This window comes from Mandrillus leucophaeus, unplaced genomic scaffold (assembly GCF_000951045.1).
Source record: "Mandrillus leucophaeus isolate KB7577 unplaced genomic scaffold, Mleu.le_1.0 Scaffold14, whole genome shotgun sequence".
Classification (NCBI taxonomy): domain Eukaryota; kingdom Metazoa; phylum Chordata; class Mammalia; order Primates; family Cercopithecidae; genus Mandrillus; species Mandrillus leucophaeus.
Genome location: NW_012101365.1, coordinates 6609997 through 6628020, shown reverse-complemented (window position 1 = coordinate 6628020; position 18024 = coordinate 6609997). Strand labels below are relative to the sequence as shown.

At 42.1% G+C, this 18024-nt stretch overlaps 1 protein-coding gene across 1 annotated transcript in view; it reads right to left on the bottom strand.

The window, feature by feature from the left end:
* Positions 1–18024, bottom strand: part of C8A (complement component 8, alpha polypeptide) — a 62998-nt gene that overhangs the window by 5728 nt on the left and 39246 nt on the right. Inside the window, exons 8-9 of the mRNA XM_011973845.1 lie at positions 5594–5719; positions 4279–4436 (exon numbers count right to left, since the gene is read on the bottom strand). Coding sequence (XP_011829235.1) covers positions 4279–4436; positions 5594–5719 — 284 coding nt within the window. The remainder of the gene's footprint in view (positions 1–4278; positions 4437–5593; positions 5720–18024) is intronic.

Genomic DNA, 18024 nt, shown 5'->3' with positions numbered 1-18024 from the left:
GGGCTCTGTCTACTTTCCCAGAGGGCAAGAACCGAACATCAAGCTTCTGGAAGGCCTGATACATGCCAGGCACAGACACAGACACTCAACTTATCCCACCACCTTGGATCCTCACAGCCACTCTGTGACATAGGCACTAAACAAACTCCTCAGCTCCCAGCAGAAGAAAGGGAGGCTCAAAGTGTTTAAGTGACTGGCTCAGAAACACACAATTATTAAGAAATAATAATGTAGATCAAGTTTAGAGAGGGGTAGTTAAAAGTCCAAGGCCACACAGCTAGGACGTGAGACACATTTACTTAGCTTTTACCATGTGACAGGCCTTTCCCCTATATCATCTCTCTTAATCCTCACAATAATTCTGGAGCAATGTGTACATTCCTCACGAGAATCACCCACTTAACTCTGAAACCTGTGCACTCCCAATCCCAAGTGAGCTTAGAAATTATTTGTGCCAGCTCATCTGTCCCCTCTACCATGTTTAGGAAGCAGGAAAAGTGTGTTTTGATCATCAGTCTTCAATGAAGGAATTAATAAAATCCTTGACAGGTAGTGTTGTTGTCATTGCTGAGCAATTCGCCTAATGGTGTAACTGTGGCAGCTACATGTGGCTGAGTAGGGATTATTTACAACTGATGCAACCCATTCTAGGCATGACCATAGTTCAGGGTTTTTCAACCTTGGCACTATTGCGTATCAAGTTGGATAATTCTTTACTGGCAGGAGTGGGCTGTCCTATGCATTGTAGGCTGTTTAGCAGAGTCCCTGGTCTCTACCCCCTACCTGCCAGCAGCCCCCTTCCAGTTGTGAAAACCAAAACTGTCTCCTGACATTGCCAAATATTCCTTGGGGGAAACAGTTGCCTCAACTGAGAAGCAGTAGATGAAGCACAAGGAGCATTGAATCTGGAGCCAGAAAACCTGACTTCAAACCCCAGCTACGCTGCTTCCAATTGTGTGATCTTTGGCACATGACACACAGAGCCTCCTTCATCATCTGTAAAGGGAGAACAGTCATCGCACCTTCAGGATTATTGTGAGGATTAAGGGAGATGATATAGGGGAAAGGCCTGTCACATGGTAAAAGCTAAGTAAATGTGGTTCACTTTCCAGTTATGTGGCCTAACTGTCCTTGTCTAAGTCTAATCTTCATTATCTAGAAAATGGGAATAATACTTAATTTCCAGATTTCTTATGAGGATATAAAGAAGTACTGAATGTGAGATACTACTGTACAAGGGACGAATGACAAAAAAATAAAGCGCCACTTTTGTTAGTTGAATGTGATAATAGTAAAAACAACAACAACAACAAAAACCAAAACAAACAAACAAAAAAACCCCCAAACTCTGTGTTTTTCAAATTGCATGTACATATGGTTATCCGCAGCATGCTTATAATGTTACACATTTTAATACACTCATAAAAGGAAGGAACTTCTCCAGATCTCTCATTTTAAGGAGAGGAACCTGAGGTCCCCCAAGGGGAAGTGATTTGCCAAGGTCACAGAGCAAGTCAGCAGTAGGACTGAGCCACTTTACGGTAGTCTCACTTCCCTGGAAACAGAAATCAACTAAGGGCACTGGCAATAGCTTTGACTGAGTTCCTGAAAGTGTGTACAGAAAGACCTGTGGCAAACAGACTTTGGCCTGTGGTCAGGGACTGTGGTTGAGATCAGCAGGCAGGTAATATCAGGATTGGTAGGGCCCCCAGCCAAGGGGAGAAAACCACTTACTGGAAGTTCAGGGAATTCAGTCCCATTGTTAGGAAGTCAGCGTAGAATAGTCTGCCCTTTTGGCCTGGTCAAAGATGACTCTTAGTTCCAGGGAAGGCCAGGACCATTAAGCACGTGGAGGTCTCTTTGACCTTCTAGTGGGGCTCAGCACCCAGTTCCCTACCTCAGATCTCTCCCTCCCAGGAACCACAGGAAGAGAGAAACCATTCCACAGGGTGGACTGGTGGAGTTAAAGGAGGGGAGAGAGGTGGAGAAAAGGGGTCTTAGGATGTTAGAGCTTGAAAATGTATTGGCAGTGATCTTGTTTCTGTTTTGCAGATGAGAAAAAAGACTCAGAGGTCAAATGATACAATATAGCAACACAAAACAACACATAGTAATATATCACACAACACAGCAAAATAACATAACACAAACGTAACATAACAGGACTCCTACATTCATGAACTTTAGGTTCCTGCTATAAATAAGCACTGCTGAACTCTGGGGGATATGCAAGTGAATAAGATGCTGTTTCCACTCTGAACATCAGGCTCCAAATAACCCTTACCTGGTCCCCTTGTCTGTAATCTCTCTCTTCTTCAAATCATCCTTTATTTCCCTGTGAGCATTCTCTTTTTAAAGCACAGTGCTAGCTGTGTTACTTCCCTGCTGTAAAGCCTGCCCGAGGCTTAATGCATCGAGTCCGAACTTCTCAGGGGGCAACATGAGTTGTGAAGAGACTGAGGATGTTAGTGTCAGTCAAACATGACTCGAGTTGGACTCTATCATTTGCCAACTTTGAGATATTGTGCTGAACCTGTTTCTTCAACTGACATTTACTAAGTAACTTCTGATCTCCTGAGTCTTGTGAAATATCTCTATGTGATAGAGCAGGAAACTGAGGCTCACTGAGGGAAGTAACTTGTCAAAGGTCACACGTTGAAAAAGCGGCTGAGCTCTGACCTAAATTATGTCTTTCCCCTCCCTCCCACCCAACCCTGCCAAAGCCTGAGCTCTTTTTTCCAAAAGACTGTAGTGGTCTTCTCCAAATGATGGCCCTCAGTCTTCCCAGGGAAGTTTTTCTCAAGGCAAACACCAAGTTCCCCTCTTGCCTGTGAAAGTTTGTATATTACTCCTGATATCAATTTTACAGTTTTTGCTCAAATCACTAATAGCTTGATGATATCAATTTTCAAACTCTATGTGAATTACAGTTGCGTGAAAATGGTCTCTTACTTATTGAAGAAGAAATGAAATCAAGGTTAATCCATCTGACCTCTTTCTTCACAGAAACCAGGGTGTTAGAATAGACTTCCAGGTTTAACTATAGGTAACTATAGGTATATGTTTTAAGAGGAGGACTATATCCATATCTGGGATTTTAAATATATGTAGAAAAATAGAAAAGGGTAGGGAGAAAATGATGATCTTTTGCTTCAAAGTCTAAAATGCAGTCTTATTTTGAACGGACTACACCGCATATTGACAGAAGTAGTTTGGCAACTGCTAGAACAATTACTTCCTTTGTGATTAGAATAGAGTTTTCCATACTTTGTGAAGTTAAGCATTTAAGACAGAGTTTCTCAACTTTGGCATTATTGACATTTGAGGCCAGATATTTCTTTGCTGTGGGGTCTGTTCTGTGCATGGAAGGACGTTTAGCAGCATCCCAGGCCTCTGCCTCCTGGATGCCAGTAACACCTCCTTTGCCCCACTGTGGGTGGTGACAAAAATATCAAAAACATCTCCAGACATTGCTAAATTTCCTCTGTGGAGCAAAACTGCCCTTAGTAGTTGAGAGACACTGCTTTAAGGGAGGTGCTAGGACAGAGAGAAGTGAGAACTGGGTATGAAGTCCAAAGGTCTGAAATCCAAGCATTGCCACCTCTGAGCTCTATGACCTCAAACATTTTCACTTGATTTTTCAGAGCCTGTTTCCTAAACTTTTTAATGGGAGGGAATAGTATCTATGCCTGAAGTTCCTGCAATGGGGAGATGAGATAACTTTGGAGCGTGGTAGCAAATTACAGCCTGGGTCCAAGTCTAACCGACAGCTTATTTTTATATGGCCTTTGAGCTAAGAATGACCTTTATCTTTTTTAAAGAGATTTGATGAAGAAGAGAAAGAAGAAGAACTACTACTACTAATTTGTGTATCATAGACTGCATGGGTCCCACGAAGCCTAAAATATTTACTTTCTGACATTTTACAGAAAAAGTTTGCCACCCCCTAATGTAGCCCATGTGATTTTTAAAGTCTTTTATGTATAAATAAAAATCACGATTTGCCTAATGTGAACTCATGCTGAGGAACTTCTGGGATGAGCAGTGTAAAACTGGGCACTGACCAGATCGTCAGTTTCTGATCCCTGCTCTCCCGTGGCCCGGGTCTGAAGTCATGCACTCCCTGGAGTCAGGCACAAGCAAGGCCACTAGTTCAGTGTGCCGTTACATTTAATCTTGTTCTTTGATGGGCTCATAATAAGAAATATGAAATGATCTGGTCTGCTTCACTTTCATTCCTCATGGACGTAGAGTTTCTTCAGCTGCGAAAAGACTTACCTCAAAATCGATAACAACAGGATTATACTTTAATGACCTCCCCCAGGAACGGTATGTAATGGTGCTCCTGTTCTGTGCCAAGCCACCACTCCAGCCAGAACTACCACCTCGTACCCGAGAAATGATGTCTTCCACAGCCATGGCCTTCCTGGCCCTTTCTGCCATCAAGAGGATAAACTGCATTAGCTCATTTCCCAAAAAGCCCAAGGACTGGTTGACAAATCCCACTAATGAGATTTGGAAGAAAGGTTACATGTTTTCTTTAGATGTTTACCGTTCTTCTACTCTTCTTGGTTAGCTAGCAGGACAAGGCAGAAGGGAAGGACCAAGACTCAAGAAATAGTCCCATCCTCTGGAGTGGAGAAATACTATGAGGACAGCCTGGCCCACATGGGGGATAAGGGGGACAGGAAATGGGTGGTCATTCATTTATTCATTCATTTGCTAATTCATTCATATGTCAAATATTTACTCAGTACCTGCTATATGCGAAATGGGTTCAATCAAATATTATAGGTGCTATAGATGTTACTATAGGACTCAATGGGGGCACAGCGAAAGAAACTAGTCAGCTATACAGTAGGAGGTGTGGGAGGCAGTCAGAAAGAAAGGTGAGTTGTCTACAAAGGTAAGTGAGTATTTGCCAGGTAAATGAAGAGAGGATAGAAAGAGAGAGGAAACAATTTGACTTAAGGCCCGGAGTTACAGGTAACCTAACACAATGAGAATAGCTTGAACCTGTTTAATATCTATTCCACCCACTACATTATAAACTTCTTCATCATCCCTCTATCCTCTGTGTCTCCCACTTGGGGAAGAAAATCTCAATACCTGTTTGATGAATGGATGAGTAAATGAATACATGAACACCCAAACTGACTTGTTCAGGAAATGCCATAAAATACTCCTGTACAATCCCTCTCTAATAATTACTCTTTGTGCTTGGACTCGGTAACCATATTCTCTCTCAACAGCCTTATTTCCTTACTCTGAACTGTAATATGATGGGCCTTCATTTAAACAGCCCATTTTCCAGATGCCTTTCATTCTAGTTCTTACTTGGATCTTTGTCTAACACTTGAAATCTAGGAGGGTGCCCCATGTAAAGGTAAGTACTTCAAAGGTGATTTTAAACCCATGGTAGATTCAAAATAGAGCCACTGCGGGTCATTGGTTTGGGGTATTTAGCACCTATGCAGTCTGATCATTGAATAAAATGAAATCAACTGGGAAAAAACATAGCTTCCAAGTCCCAGTGTGTGTCCAAAGGAAAGCCTGGCTTCTCTTTTTGGGAGATCTATTGCTAAACACTTGCCAGTTTTGCCATCTCCAAATTTTTTACAATGGTCTCCTGATAAACCTCCATCAACATTTATTCCACCTTCATATTGAATGCCCAAGGAGCCTCCAAAACATGTCATGATATCTCTGCTGGTAATACCTGCAACAGGGACACAGAGAAACACAAAATGCTGAGTTATTAAAAGACACTTGACACGGTACAACTATGTCACAGTAGTAAAAGCTAGCTTCATGTTTGGAGTCCAAAAGGCCTGGGTTGAAAGCCTGGTTCTTTAATCCAGTTTCAGTTTTCTCTTCTGCATGGTTCCAACCAAAATAATTCTTGAAATGAGAAGAGATATGTGTTGCACATACTAGTTGGTAAAAAATGCTAGCACTCTTTCTTTTGACCATTCTTTATTGAGCCACCTTGAGGCAATAATTCTATCTCATCCATCTGCATTTGCCCCCATGCCTACCTCAGCGCCTGGCCCATGATGGGCACCATTACTCTGAACTTTGGAACATATTTGCCCCTACTATAAATGCCTCTCCTCCTCCCTTTCCATCATCTTTCCAAAGACTACTCTTCCACCCATCATCTTTCCAAAAGCTTCCATTCAAATGTCATTTACTCCATGAACCATTTTTGGATCTGAGTAATTCCCTCTTTTTTCAGAGCTACCAATGTTCTCTGTGCCTGAGTGATCGTCTTCCTCACAATTCTTTTAGTCCAGGTCCTCTTTGCACCCCAGAGAGGCCAAAGTCTTGCTAGAAGATGAATGGATCACCATGGAAAGTTTACCTGCCCTTCAGACCCCATAAAGACTGTCAGGCCCACATTAGCCATATCTGTATTTGTCTACATCTGAGGACCCACTGAGGAACCTGACTTTTGCAGATGAGGAAAATAATTCTTAAAGCAGTAAAGCCACATTGCTATGTAAATAAATAGAGCTGGGTTTCCAATCCTAGGTCTGCTGGCAAGATAAAACTAGATAAATAGACTGGAGGGATATTGACCATGCTACAGAGTCCAACTTTTTCGGTAGCTAAAGGAGTTTGTATTTTGAGACATCATTCCTTTAAACTACAACTATACAAAGTAATTATTTCCAGTCATACTGTTATTCTATCAACCATAAAGGAAAAATAATTTAGACCTGTCATTCAATTGAGCTAAAGATTAGATTCACTATTTTCAAGGGAGTATTGAGCATCAAAGTTTATGTGCCTGTGTCCCCATTAAACAGCAAACTCTATGAGGTCAAGAACTGGCATCTAATTCACCATTGTCTTGCTAGCATAGCAATGTGGTGTGTGCCGTGTTCACTAAGTACTTTCAGAATAAATGATTGATGAATTTTTAAAAAATGAGTAAATAAATGAATGTCCTGAGTCCTTTAGTAAGGGTTTCTGATGGAAGGAAACTTAGAAGTCATAAGTCCTAAATTCAAATTCCAGTCACTAACACCCTGTATGATCCTAGGAAAGGCCCATGATCCCAGTGGGCCTCTGTTTCCCATTTATGGAAAGAAGAGGTTGCCATCTCCAAGACCCCTTTCAGCTGCAGCCCTTTGTGACTCTTTGGATATCAGTTTCTGAGTCACTCCTGAGCTGAAAGTGCTTGTTGAAAGTGATGCTCTGAGCACCGGCACTCAACACTGAGCAAAGGGCTTCTTCTGCCATTTCCATTCAAACACTTTTAATTTTTAATGCATTACTAATTGGGGGAATATTTAGCATATTTAATTGTTTTGATTAAAAAATGCTTCAATGGTGATAAACAAAAGTGGATGAAAAGAATTCACAGGTAGAAGCCAGAGTGATTATTTAGGTGGATGGTGGAGTGCTGCTGAATTAAAGCGACAGGACGGGCTGATTAATGGTGGCTGGAGGATGCCTGTGGTGTGATTATGCTCATAAAAGATGTGGCGACAGCCTGCCACGTGCTGCTGGGAGAAGAAAATTCCAGTCTGACTTGAAAAGCACGACTTGACTGCAGAGATTTTCCATCTAAGGACCCCAAAGTGGGTCCCAGCCAGCAAGGGGAGTCTGTGACTTACAAAGAATCGTAGAACCTGAGAGCCCAAGCACTCTGAGACACTTAGCTAATACTTTTCATTTATAGTTGAGATGCCTGAGGTTCATGAAGGTTAATTATATTGCCTAAGGCCATACAGTTAAGAAATGGTGAAGCTGAGATTCATGCTCAAGTCTGTCATGTTTAGAAGCCCGCGGTATTTTCACTAATCTCAGTTATTCCCTCAGACAAAAGAATTCTGCCATCTGAGAGGAAAATGTATTAAGCACCTACTGTGTACCATCTCCAGCATATTGCATATTGGGCAATGTAGACACCTTCAGAATATAACTAATGTGAATATGATGTAAATCTGCAAAGCTAAGGTCCTGCCCTTGAGAAGTCAGCAGGCTAGGGGCCATGTCTTAAATGAAGACCAATCTATATCCCAAGAGTTTTTTGTTTCAATATGCCAGGGCTAGAAAGGAGTCTCTCAGAGGCTGTAAGAGATGCCAAAATCAGAGCTGTCTACAGACAGCCTGTGGGAAAATGACACTAACAAGTTGGGGTCAGGGCAGAGGAAGTCAAACCTGGTACCAAAATCCAGGAGTTGAAACTGGCATTGGAAGCCAGGACTCAGAACCAGAGAGACAAACAGAAAGAGTTGGGGGTGGGGGTCTGAGGTGAAAGGAACAGAGAAAGGTCTGGAGCCATTGTAGAGAACTTGCCCAGATAGGTGTGTAGTGTGGATAGACTGACTATATTCATGGAACCAGGCAATCCTCTGCCATTGCTCCATCCCATCCCATCAGGCTGCACTCCTTAGGCTTAATTTTGGACCAGATCAAACTGCAGTTTGTTTGGGGCTTTTGAACTCAGTGAGCTCTGGAGTTGATCAGTCCCAACCCAGGCTATACATTGAGATCATCTGGAGTGCTTTTGAAAAATATAGGTAACTAGGCCCAACCTCTATCAATTCTAATTGTATATTTCTATGAAATCAGGAATGTGTTTTTTGGATAAGTATCCCAGATGTTTCCTCTTCATTGGATCTTGGATTAGATGTTGAGTACAGTGGTCCTACAGAGTATCTCTGGTGGCTTGCCACAGGACTCTGGCATCCTGTCTCAGTTGATGCCTTTGTCAATGCCTTGGATATGGACTTAGTAGCCAGTTTCATCATATCTACTCAGAATAAGAACTACAAGAAGCCAAGGATAATTCAGGTAAAGAAACAGGATCCAAAAAGCCCTCAAAAGACTGGGTGGATACAATGACCAAGTGTATTAGTCCGTTCTCATGCTGCTAATAAAGACATACCCAAGACTGGGTGATTTTATAAAAGAAAGAAGTTTAATTGACTCACAGTGCAGCATGACTGGGGAAGCCTCAGGAAACTCACAATCATGGCAGAAGGGGAAGCAAACACGTCCTTCTTCACATGGCACCAAGAAGAGTGCCAAGAAAAGGGGGAAACCCTCTCATAAAAACATCAGAACTCATGAGAACCCATCCATTATCATGAGAACCACAAGAGGGTAACCACCCCCATGATTAAATTATCTCCCGCCAGGTTCCTCCCATGACACGTGGGGATTATGGGAACTGCAATGCAAGATGAGATTTGGATGGAGACACAGTCAAACTATATCACCAAGCATAGCAAAATGAGACTGAATTGGGAAAACTTTAACATCCTACCCTACAGACAAAACACCAAATGAATAAGCACAGTAGCAAATAGACACAGCTTAGCAGGAGAACAAAAGAAAAGGACTTAGAGTTTTAGATTACTCCCTGCTCAGTAGGGTAAGGAAACCAGAGTACAAATTATAATTAGTAAAACGAAGGAGAAAATAATCTCACTCTCCTCTCCATAGGTTGGAGAAACTCAGAGCTGTGTGCAAAAACACTTTAAAAAATGAAATAAGAAAATATGATTTTTTTCATTGAACATTATCCAGCCTTTAAAAAGAAGGAAACCCTGCCATATGTGACAATACAACTGAACCTTGAGGACATACTGTTATGTGAAATAAGCCAGTCACAGAAGGATAAAGACTGCCTAATTCCACTTATATTAGATATACCAATAGTCAGATATATAGAATCAAAGGGTATCATGTTGGTTTCCAGGGGCTGAGGGCAAGAGGAAAGATAGAATTACTAATACAACTATCTTGTATAATCTCAATTATACAAGATAAGATATGAGAGCAACATGTCCCTATAGTTAACAACACTGTATTGTACTGTTAAAATTGGCTAAGAGGGCAGATTTCATGATAAGTATTTTTACTACAATAAAACTTAAAAATAGGGAATTATCAGAGAAGAACAAGCCTGAAGGTGAAGATGTTCAGAGCCACATCCTTTTGAAAATATTAGAGGTGACTAAGGATGTTTACCTGAAGAAAGGAAAAAAGATTTCTCTTTAAGAGAGACCAGTAGAACTGGATTAAACTCTCCAGAAAGTTGTCTTCAGGAAGAAGAATTAGGTTTATTTGTGTGGTTGCAAGGGCAAGAACTAGGACCCAAAGGCCAGAAGCTACAGGAAAGCAAGTTTAGGCTTAGCATAAGGTCGATCATCATCACAGTCAGAAGTCAAGCAGAGATGAGGTGTTCCAGCAGGCAGTGAGCTCTCATCATTGTAGGGGACAAAGCTGAGGCTGGCTGTTTGTCTGTGAGGGTACAGTAGGGTTTGAAGGGCAGAAAAGACCAGTGATCTTTTAAGGTGACCTCTAATGTCATGATCCTGAGACTTTAAGAACACAGCGGAACACTTTAAGAACATTTGAGACAACTTTGATAAGTACCTAATGACGTTTTACTGTGTTAGAGCTAGCTGAGAAATAAGGAGGACTCAGGAGAGTGCTTGACCTCTGTGAGTTGAGAGTCAGGTGTGGGGAAATGGACAAGGAAACACACAATTATTGTAGTGTGCGGGGAGGACTCTGATACAGGGCAGCAGGGTCAGGGAAGGTGTCTGTGGGGGTCAGAAGAAAGAGCCAGAGACCAGTAGAACAAGCAAGGATTAGCCAGACAAAGCTAGGAGTATAATGGGAGATGAGGGAGACCCTGCAGAGGACTTGTTTCCTCAGTAGCAAGATTCTACTCAGAAAAGCCAAAGTGACTTGAACTCCAGAGTGGAAAAGAGAGAGATACAAATCAGGTGAGATCCCTAAGGAAGTACAGAGGTAGCGGGAGGCTGGATTGCTTCTCAGTCTAGTCTGGTCTCAAGGTGAGCTGTTTCTGTGGCTACTTGACAGGCTAGGAGCCCAAAGGATATGTGTGTTTCCACCATGTCTTCTACTTGTTTCCCACATGGTCTTGGCTGTGGTGCAGGTGGGAGAGCTCACACCTCCATGGAGCTGCTGCATGTCTACAGCTCTCAGGCAGAACCAGGCAGCTTGATTTCCAAGGTGCCAGAACACCGCAAGTCTGTCATTCCTCAGATTAAAAGCATTAGGTGGAAAACAGCAGGTGTAGTGCATTATTTATCTCTTTGCAAAAAACAAATACCATTCATGTTGCTATGATTTATCTGCTACATTGCTTTGCTATATCAGTTGCCCCCAAAGACAGCCTCAGAAGGGGAAAGAGAATCTAATAGTCTATTTTCTATCATCACATTGGAAAGATGATTGGAGTCTGTGGCTGGGCTAGTTGGGAGGTGTCAGCTAACTCACCTGTCCTCTTTGTGTTTCTGTTTATTCATTAAAAGTCACACTTCTTCCCAAACACCTGGAATAAAATGAGTACCTCGGTGCCTTTGCAGGTGCTAGAAAATCCCTTTATCTCTTTCACTGAGCTTCTCCCACTCAGCTCTAGACAGCCTTTTCTTAATCCCCAAGGGCCCTATATCTAAGCCCTCAGTGTATCCCTGTGCTTCTCTCCAGCATAGTATTTAGCTCACTCTAGTGATTGTCAATTTCTTGGTCTGTTCTTCCTATAAGACTATAAGCTTCTAAGTCATCTCTTAGGTTTGCAAATCTCTGCACAGAGCCTGGCATGTGCCAACCCCCCCAGGAGTGCTTGGGGATTGGCTGACTTTAGCCTACATAGACAATGCCTCTAAAACGTTTTAGGAGTCACAGATCTTTCTTTAATTGAAGATGCAAATCACAGCTTTGTAATATCTCATGCTAGATTAATATCTCATGCTATATTTTATAAAGCATGCTCAGCTGCATTATCTCACTGGAAACTCTCAACAGTATTCTGGGACAAGGGGGATTTACCCATCTTACAGGCTCACTAGGATTGGAAAAAGCAGGAGTTGTGGTGATTAAGAGTGTAACCTCTGGGGTCAGAGTTGTACCTTTCACCTTCTCTGTTAGTGACTTGAGTAACTCATTTAATGACTTTCTGCCTCATACTCCCAATCTTTAAAACGGGAATGAGAATAGTTTCTATAAGTGAATTCCTAAAAAGTGTCTGGCACAATTAGGTGTTCAATAAATACCAGCTTTTAGTGTTAGGTAACTTGCCAAAGTCACTCAAGACTAACAGGTCCAAGAATCAGGTCTTGAAGCAAGATATGCCAGACTCAAACACAATGGATGCTCCATTTCATCATGCTACTGTTATTCTGCAGAGGAACATTCATCATGCGTGGTGAGTAGCCCATGGTAGTCCTGAAAGGAGCCTTCCAAACCCCTCATTCCCTGACTACCTCATTCTGCAAAGAAGCTCAGAGAAAGGAGGCTAGGCAGAAGAAGGAGGCAGTGTTGAGACTGCAGTCCCACGTCTTCGTCCTACTTGATAAGGGCTCTTCGGAGGCTGTGATTCTTCTACATGATTTCAGCCATCACAAGAGACAGCATAGCTGAAGGCCAGATTCTGAAACAGAGACTGCCTGAGCTGGAATTCCATCCCTGCCCAGTGACCATGTGGGCAAATTGTTTAACCTCTCTTGCCTCAGTTTTCCCATCTGTACGATGGGGATTTTAATACTGTCTACCTCCTAGGGTTGTTGTGAGTGTCGAATGAGTTAATCCATGCCATGTAATGTGCTCAGGACAGTGCCTGGTTCAGAGCTAGCAATCGCAGTTAAGTGTTGCTATTACTACTGTTGCCAGAAACGCTGCAGCCTACACTGAGGCTTTTGGCTCCTGATTTGGAATCTGCAAAGTTAGAAAAAGAAGGAGGCTGAGGAGTTTGTAAAATGAGGTTTTCTTAATGGGCATTTCTGCAGTATAAGTGGTTAGGCCAGGAGCAAGTGGGGAGGACAAGGGCACCCGGTGACTTCATAAGCACTATTATGTGCTGGGTGGAGATATTTCATGGGTTAGCTCACTCAGTGTTCACACATCATGCCACAATAGGATAATCAGTCCCATTTTAGAAAGGAGTAAGTTGAAATAGTTTAAACTTAACTTAGTTTGTCACTTGCCCAGGTTATACACTAAGTAAATAACAGAATTGGGATTGAACCAAGGCCTGTGTCTAAAGCCCTGTTCTATATGCCATATTACACTGCCTATGGGAAAGAGTGCTAAGGATGGCTCTGGGAAGAAGGTTGACACCATCTCAGCTTTTCTCCTTTAAGTAATAAGCTGTTTTCAGTGATATTAGAGGTGGAAATTCAAAATCAAGAAAAAATCAGAAAGATGGTGCTGAGAGTCTCAGCTTTGTGTGTGTGCAGATGACTTAAGGGGGTAGGGACAGAGCCAAGAAACTAGGAGTCTGTCAGTCAATCAATACCATCCATCACCATGAAGCCTAGTTGTCATGGTAACTGGGGATAAAGCCTGGAGCTTGTTAGAATCCAGTGACTGTCTGTTCGGGTGACTGGTTAGTTAGCAGGCCCAAAAATAAATAAATAAATTAATTAAAAGACCTGCTGGGCTGTCCCAGAGTCCTTAGCCACAAACATAAGACCTTTCACAATAAGGTTCCTGCCCACCTCACCCTCCTCACTGTTCAATTCAGCTCAGAACTTTTAGGACACCACCCCCAACTCTGCAGAGTGTTAGGAAAGCTCTGGAGACTGCCCAGCATACATGGGCTTGGATTTGGAACCACCCCAGCTAGAAAGATGCTGAGTCTCTGCTGTGGGATAGGCTCAGTCAATGGGCAAGACTCTGGGATGCAACATTAACAGGATGCACGCTGGACACAAGCGGCAGCAATAGTGTGACACTCAGAGCTAAGTGCTGAGTACACTGAAGCACCTAAAACAGGTGCTGGGGAGACAGAAAGACTACCTGGAAGAGTCCTATTTGAGCTAAGCAGAGAACTGAGGACGAATAAGCATAAACTAAGTGAATAAGGAAGGGCAGAGGGAGAGGTGCAAAATTCCAGGTAGAAGAAACAGCATATGCAAATCAAGGAGAAACAGTATGGTAAGTCCAGGGACTAGTACATTGCTCAGTATAGTGCACCCCAATGGTGAACAATGAGCTGGAGGTCTGCACCTGCTCACTGAAATGCTGGCCTTCTTTTCCAAATGCAGAGACCCTCTTGCTTTCAGTGTTCACCTTGCATGATTCCTGCAGCTTGCCATCCTCTGTGGTTTCTGAGAGGCCAACGCTGACTCTGGCCACTGTGTTCATCACTATTCCTGGCATAATCCAGCCAAGATTGTTCTCATTTATGCCCTGGCCTCAGTAGCAAGCCCTTCCAAAACCGAGTCCAGCCTTTGGGTGAATCTGGACATTCATCTCCTTTTACTCATCCTTACCTACTTGCTGCCCCAGCCATTCCCATGCAACTCCCTTCTCTTCCAGGCAAACTTCTACTCCTAGTAATTTTGGAAGACGAGGTTTGAATGTCTTTAGGGTCTAGCAAGTGGGAGGGGCAGAAAAGGTTGTTGTTCCCTCCTTTGTACTTCTACTGTATTTGTTTCTATTTAAACATTTATCATATTATGTTCTTTTTGGCCCCCAACTGACTGCACATTTCTCCAGGGAAGGGATCTGTGTGTTTCACTCCTGTGTTCCCAGAAATCATGGGTGCTCAGTAAGCATTTACTGAATGAGTGGATGAATGGATGAATGGAGATTAGATTATGGAGTATGGTTTTCCACTGAGATTGTTTCCTGTTTCCAACTTTGTGCAACAAGGGTAAATGCTCTACTCAGAATCGTCTTGAAAGGGAGTTATAATCAAATAATCAGCCATGATATATAAATGTGATGGTAATTTAAGGGAGTTTGATTAAATGTCTATCCCACCCCAATCACTCCCGCATGTGGCTTAAACATCTGGGCTGCCTTTGTCTTATTTTAATAACTGTATAGTAAATACACAGCCCAAAAGCCCTGTTGCCCTCAGTTCCCAGCCTCTGGCAGACATCACTAATTGATCATAGCACTTTCTGGCTGAGCCCATATCTTGTGTTTCAATCTTCAACTCAGCAGTCCAGGTAGCATTTGCTATTAAGACCACTTGACATCCCTGGTTTAGACACTTCTTCTGACCTGCAAGTCTCTGAGGTTCACCTCTTTGAGTGTCACCAGCCAGCACACTGCTTGTTCCTCGCTCTGAGTCTGTACTTAAGTTTCAGAACAATCACGTGCTTGTCAGTTTAAACATTAACAATTCTCCCAGTTACAATTCCCCATCAATGGGTCAAACTGACCCAACATTACATTTAGAAATGGATATAGAAAATAGTATTCCCTTAATTATTTTTAAAACCCAATTTACTCACTTTCAAAGCTATCACAACAGTTTGATGCTCTTAGAAAGGAAAATAAATGAAAGAAAATACCTAGGTTTACTGCAAGAAACATTGCACTTGGAATTAGAAACTTGGTTTCAAACCTCACCCTGTCTCTGACCAGCTGTGTCACCTTGGACAGGTCATCTTGCCTTTCAATGCTTGGTGGTCCTCATCTGTAAAATGCAGACAGCCATAAAATAGAGCTCAAGGGGTTGCCACAAGGCTTGGATGAGATGATGTGCATCAGAGGGCTCAGCATGCCGCCTGCCACAGAGTTAGAACCCAATGATGCTTATTCCTCTATTTCTACTGAGATACACTTCTTGGAACCATTTGATTCCATGAGACTTTCCAGACCTAGCTCCACAGTTGTTATTGACATCTGCTTCCAGCTTTCCCACCTGTCTATTTTCCTGTGATGGTTAATTTCCTGTGTCAAGTTGACTGGGCCATGGAATGCCCAGGTATTTGATCAAACATTATTCTGGGTGTTTCTGGGTGAGATTGACATTTAAAGTGCTAGACTTAATAAAGTAAACTGCCCTTTCTAATGCGCATGGGCCTCATGCAATCAATTGAAGGCCTGACTGGAACAAAAAGACTGACCCTCCTCTGAATAAGAGAAGATTCTTCCTTTCTTTAACCTGGAACATTGGCTTTTATTTCCTGCCCTTGGACTTGAATGGAAATGTCAGCTCTTCCAAGGTCTCAAGCCTGCTGGCCTTCAGACTGGAAATACATCACTGGCTGTCCAGGTTCTCGGGCCTTTAGACTTGGACTGAAATGAAACCAGCAGCCCTCCTGGGTGTCCAGCTTGCCGAATGCAGATATTGGGACTTGTCGGACTCCATATCACATGAACCAATTCATTGTAATCAATCTCTTTATATTATATATACATGTTACATAAAGATTAATAATAGAGATACAGGTATTCTAGTAGTTCTGTTTGTCTGGAGAACCTGATTAATACACGTTCCAATGCCTCCCTTAGGGCTATTGATGATTTTTCCTTTATTTAAAGTAATTAAATATGCTTTTATAGTTAGTGGAGCACACTGAGTTAAGACTGTGTTTTTAACACTTTCTTGACCACTCTCAAAGTAAGAAATACATTTCACATCATGATCCAGTCTACACAGTCATTTAAAAGAAGTATCTTTTCTTTTCTTTTTGAGACACGGCCTCTCTCTGTCATCCAGGCTGGAGTGCAGTGGTGTGATCTTGGCTCACTGCAACCTTGACCTCCCAGGCTCCAGTGATCCTCCCACAGCCTCCTAAGTAGCCAGGACTACAGGTGCATGTACCATGCCTGACTAGTTTTTTGTTTGTTTGTTTAATTTTTATAGAGATGTGGTCTCCCTATATTGCCCAGGCTGGTCTCAAACTCTTGGGCTCAAATGATCCTCCAGCCTTGGTCTCCAAAAATGCTAGGATTACAAGAAGTAGCCACTGTGCTTGGCTTAAAAGAAGTTTCAATGCTTAACTATGCTTCATATGATATACTCTGATATTTTGCATTCTATTATATTTTATTTTTTAAATGCTGATCATGACCCACTAAATTTCTTTTACAATCTACTAATAATGGGTTATGGTCTGCAGTCTGAAATATCCTAGGTTAAGACCTCCTTGAGACATTATCGCACGTTGCTTAACATTACAGTTTCTTGAGTTTGACTTCACCAATTAATAGCTATGTGGCCTTGAGCAAGCTATTTAACAGAGAATAACTGAGTCTCAGTTCTTCTTTTGTGGATTGGAGATTATACAATAGTGTCCTCTTCAGGGGTCTCTCCTGATAATTAAATGAGATGGTGCATTTAAAGTGTTTACCCCAGTGTCTACCACACAGTAAATACTCAGTAAATCTTGGCTGTCTTACCACCACTGCTAGAGCCTAAGCCTCTCGCATATAGTATCAGAATGAATGACAGAATGTATGGAAAAGGGGATGAGTACTTGGAAGACATACAGAATCTAAATCAGAAGACCCAAGTTCAATACTAAGTGAGTCACACTGAACCATTTACTTAAGCTCTTTGGATTTCAACTTTCTTTCTACAAAACTGGGGAAAATAATAATATAATTCCTCATAAAGTTATTATGAGGATGAATTTGAATGCCAGATGTAAATGTGTTATGCTCTACAAGTAGTAGATGTTATTTTATGTAAATACATTTTATTAAAACCAAATAGTGAATAAGAAAATAAATTGCTTGTTCACTTTGGGTGGTAACCAATTTGGCTGTCCACAGAGTAAATTACCCCGGATCATAATCAGATGATTATGACGAAGAGAAACCCCTTTACTTTCTATGAGATCCCTGATGAGAGAGACTATGTATTAAGCATCTTGGTATCTAGACAGTGTTTCCCATGTTATGTGTACTTTATAAATGTTTGCCGCGGGAAAGGCTAAAGGAATAAATGAAATACAGGAAGGCAGGGAGGGAGGAGGAAGAGGATGTAGAGCTATAATTGGCATTAACTTTAGTGAGGTTTTAAATTCTGTCCCTGTAGCTATTTAGACATTGTGTGTTAGGTGGTAGACTGGCTGGTCCACAAGCCCTGACTGGAAGAAGATGATCAATAGTGGGTTGGATGTACTGCACTCTTGCTGGAAGGGTCTTTCCCAGGGTCACTGTTATCTGGCATCAATCAGGGTCAGGGATGATGGAAAGCAGGCACTGATTTGAGCAGAGTTGTTAACACTTTGAAAGATAGTGATGAGAATTCAAAGTGAACTTGATAAATGGGAAGAGTGGTCC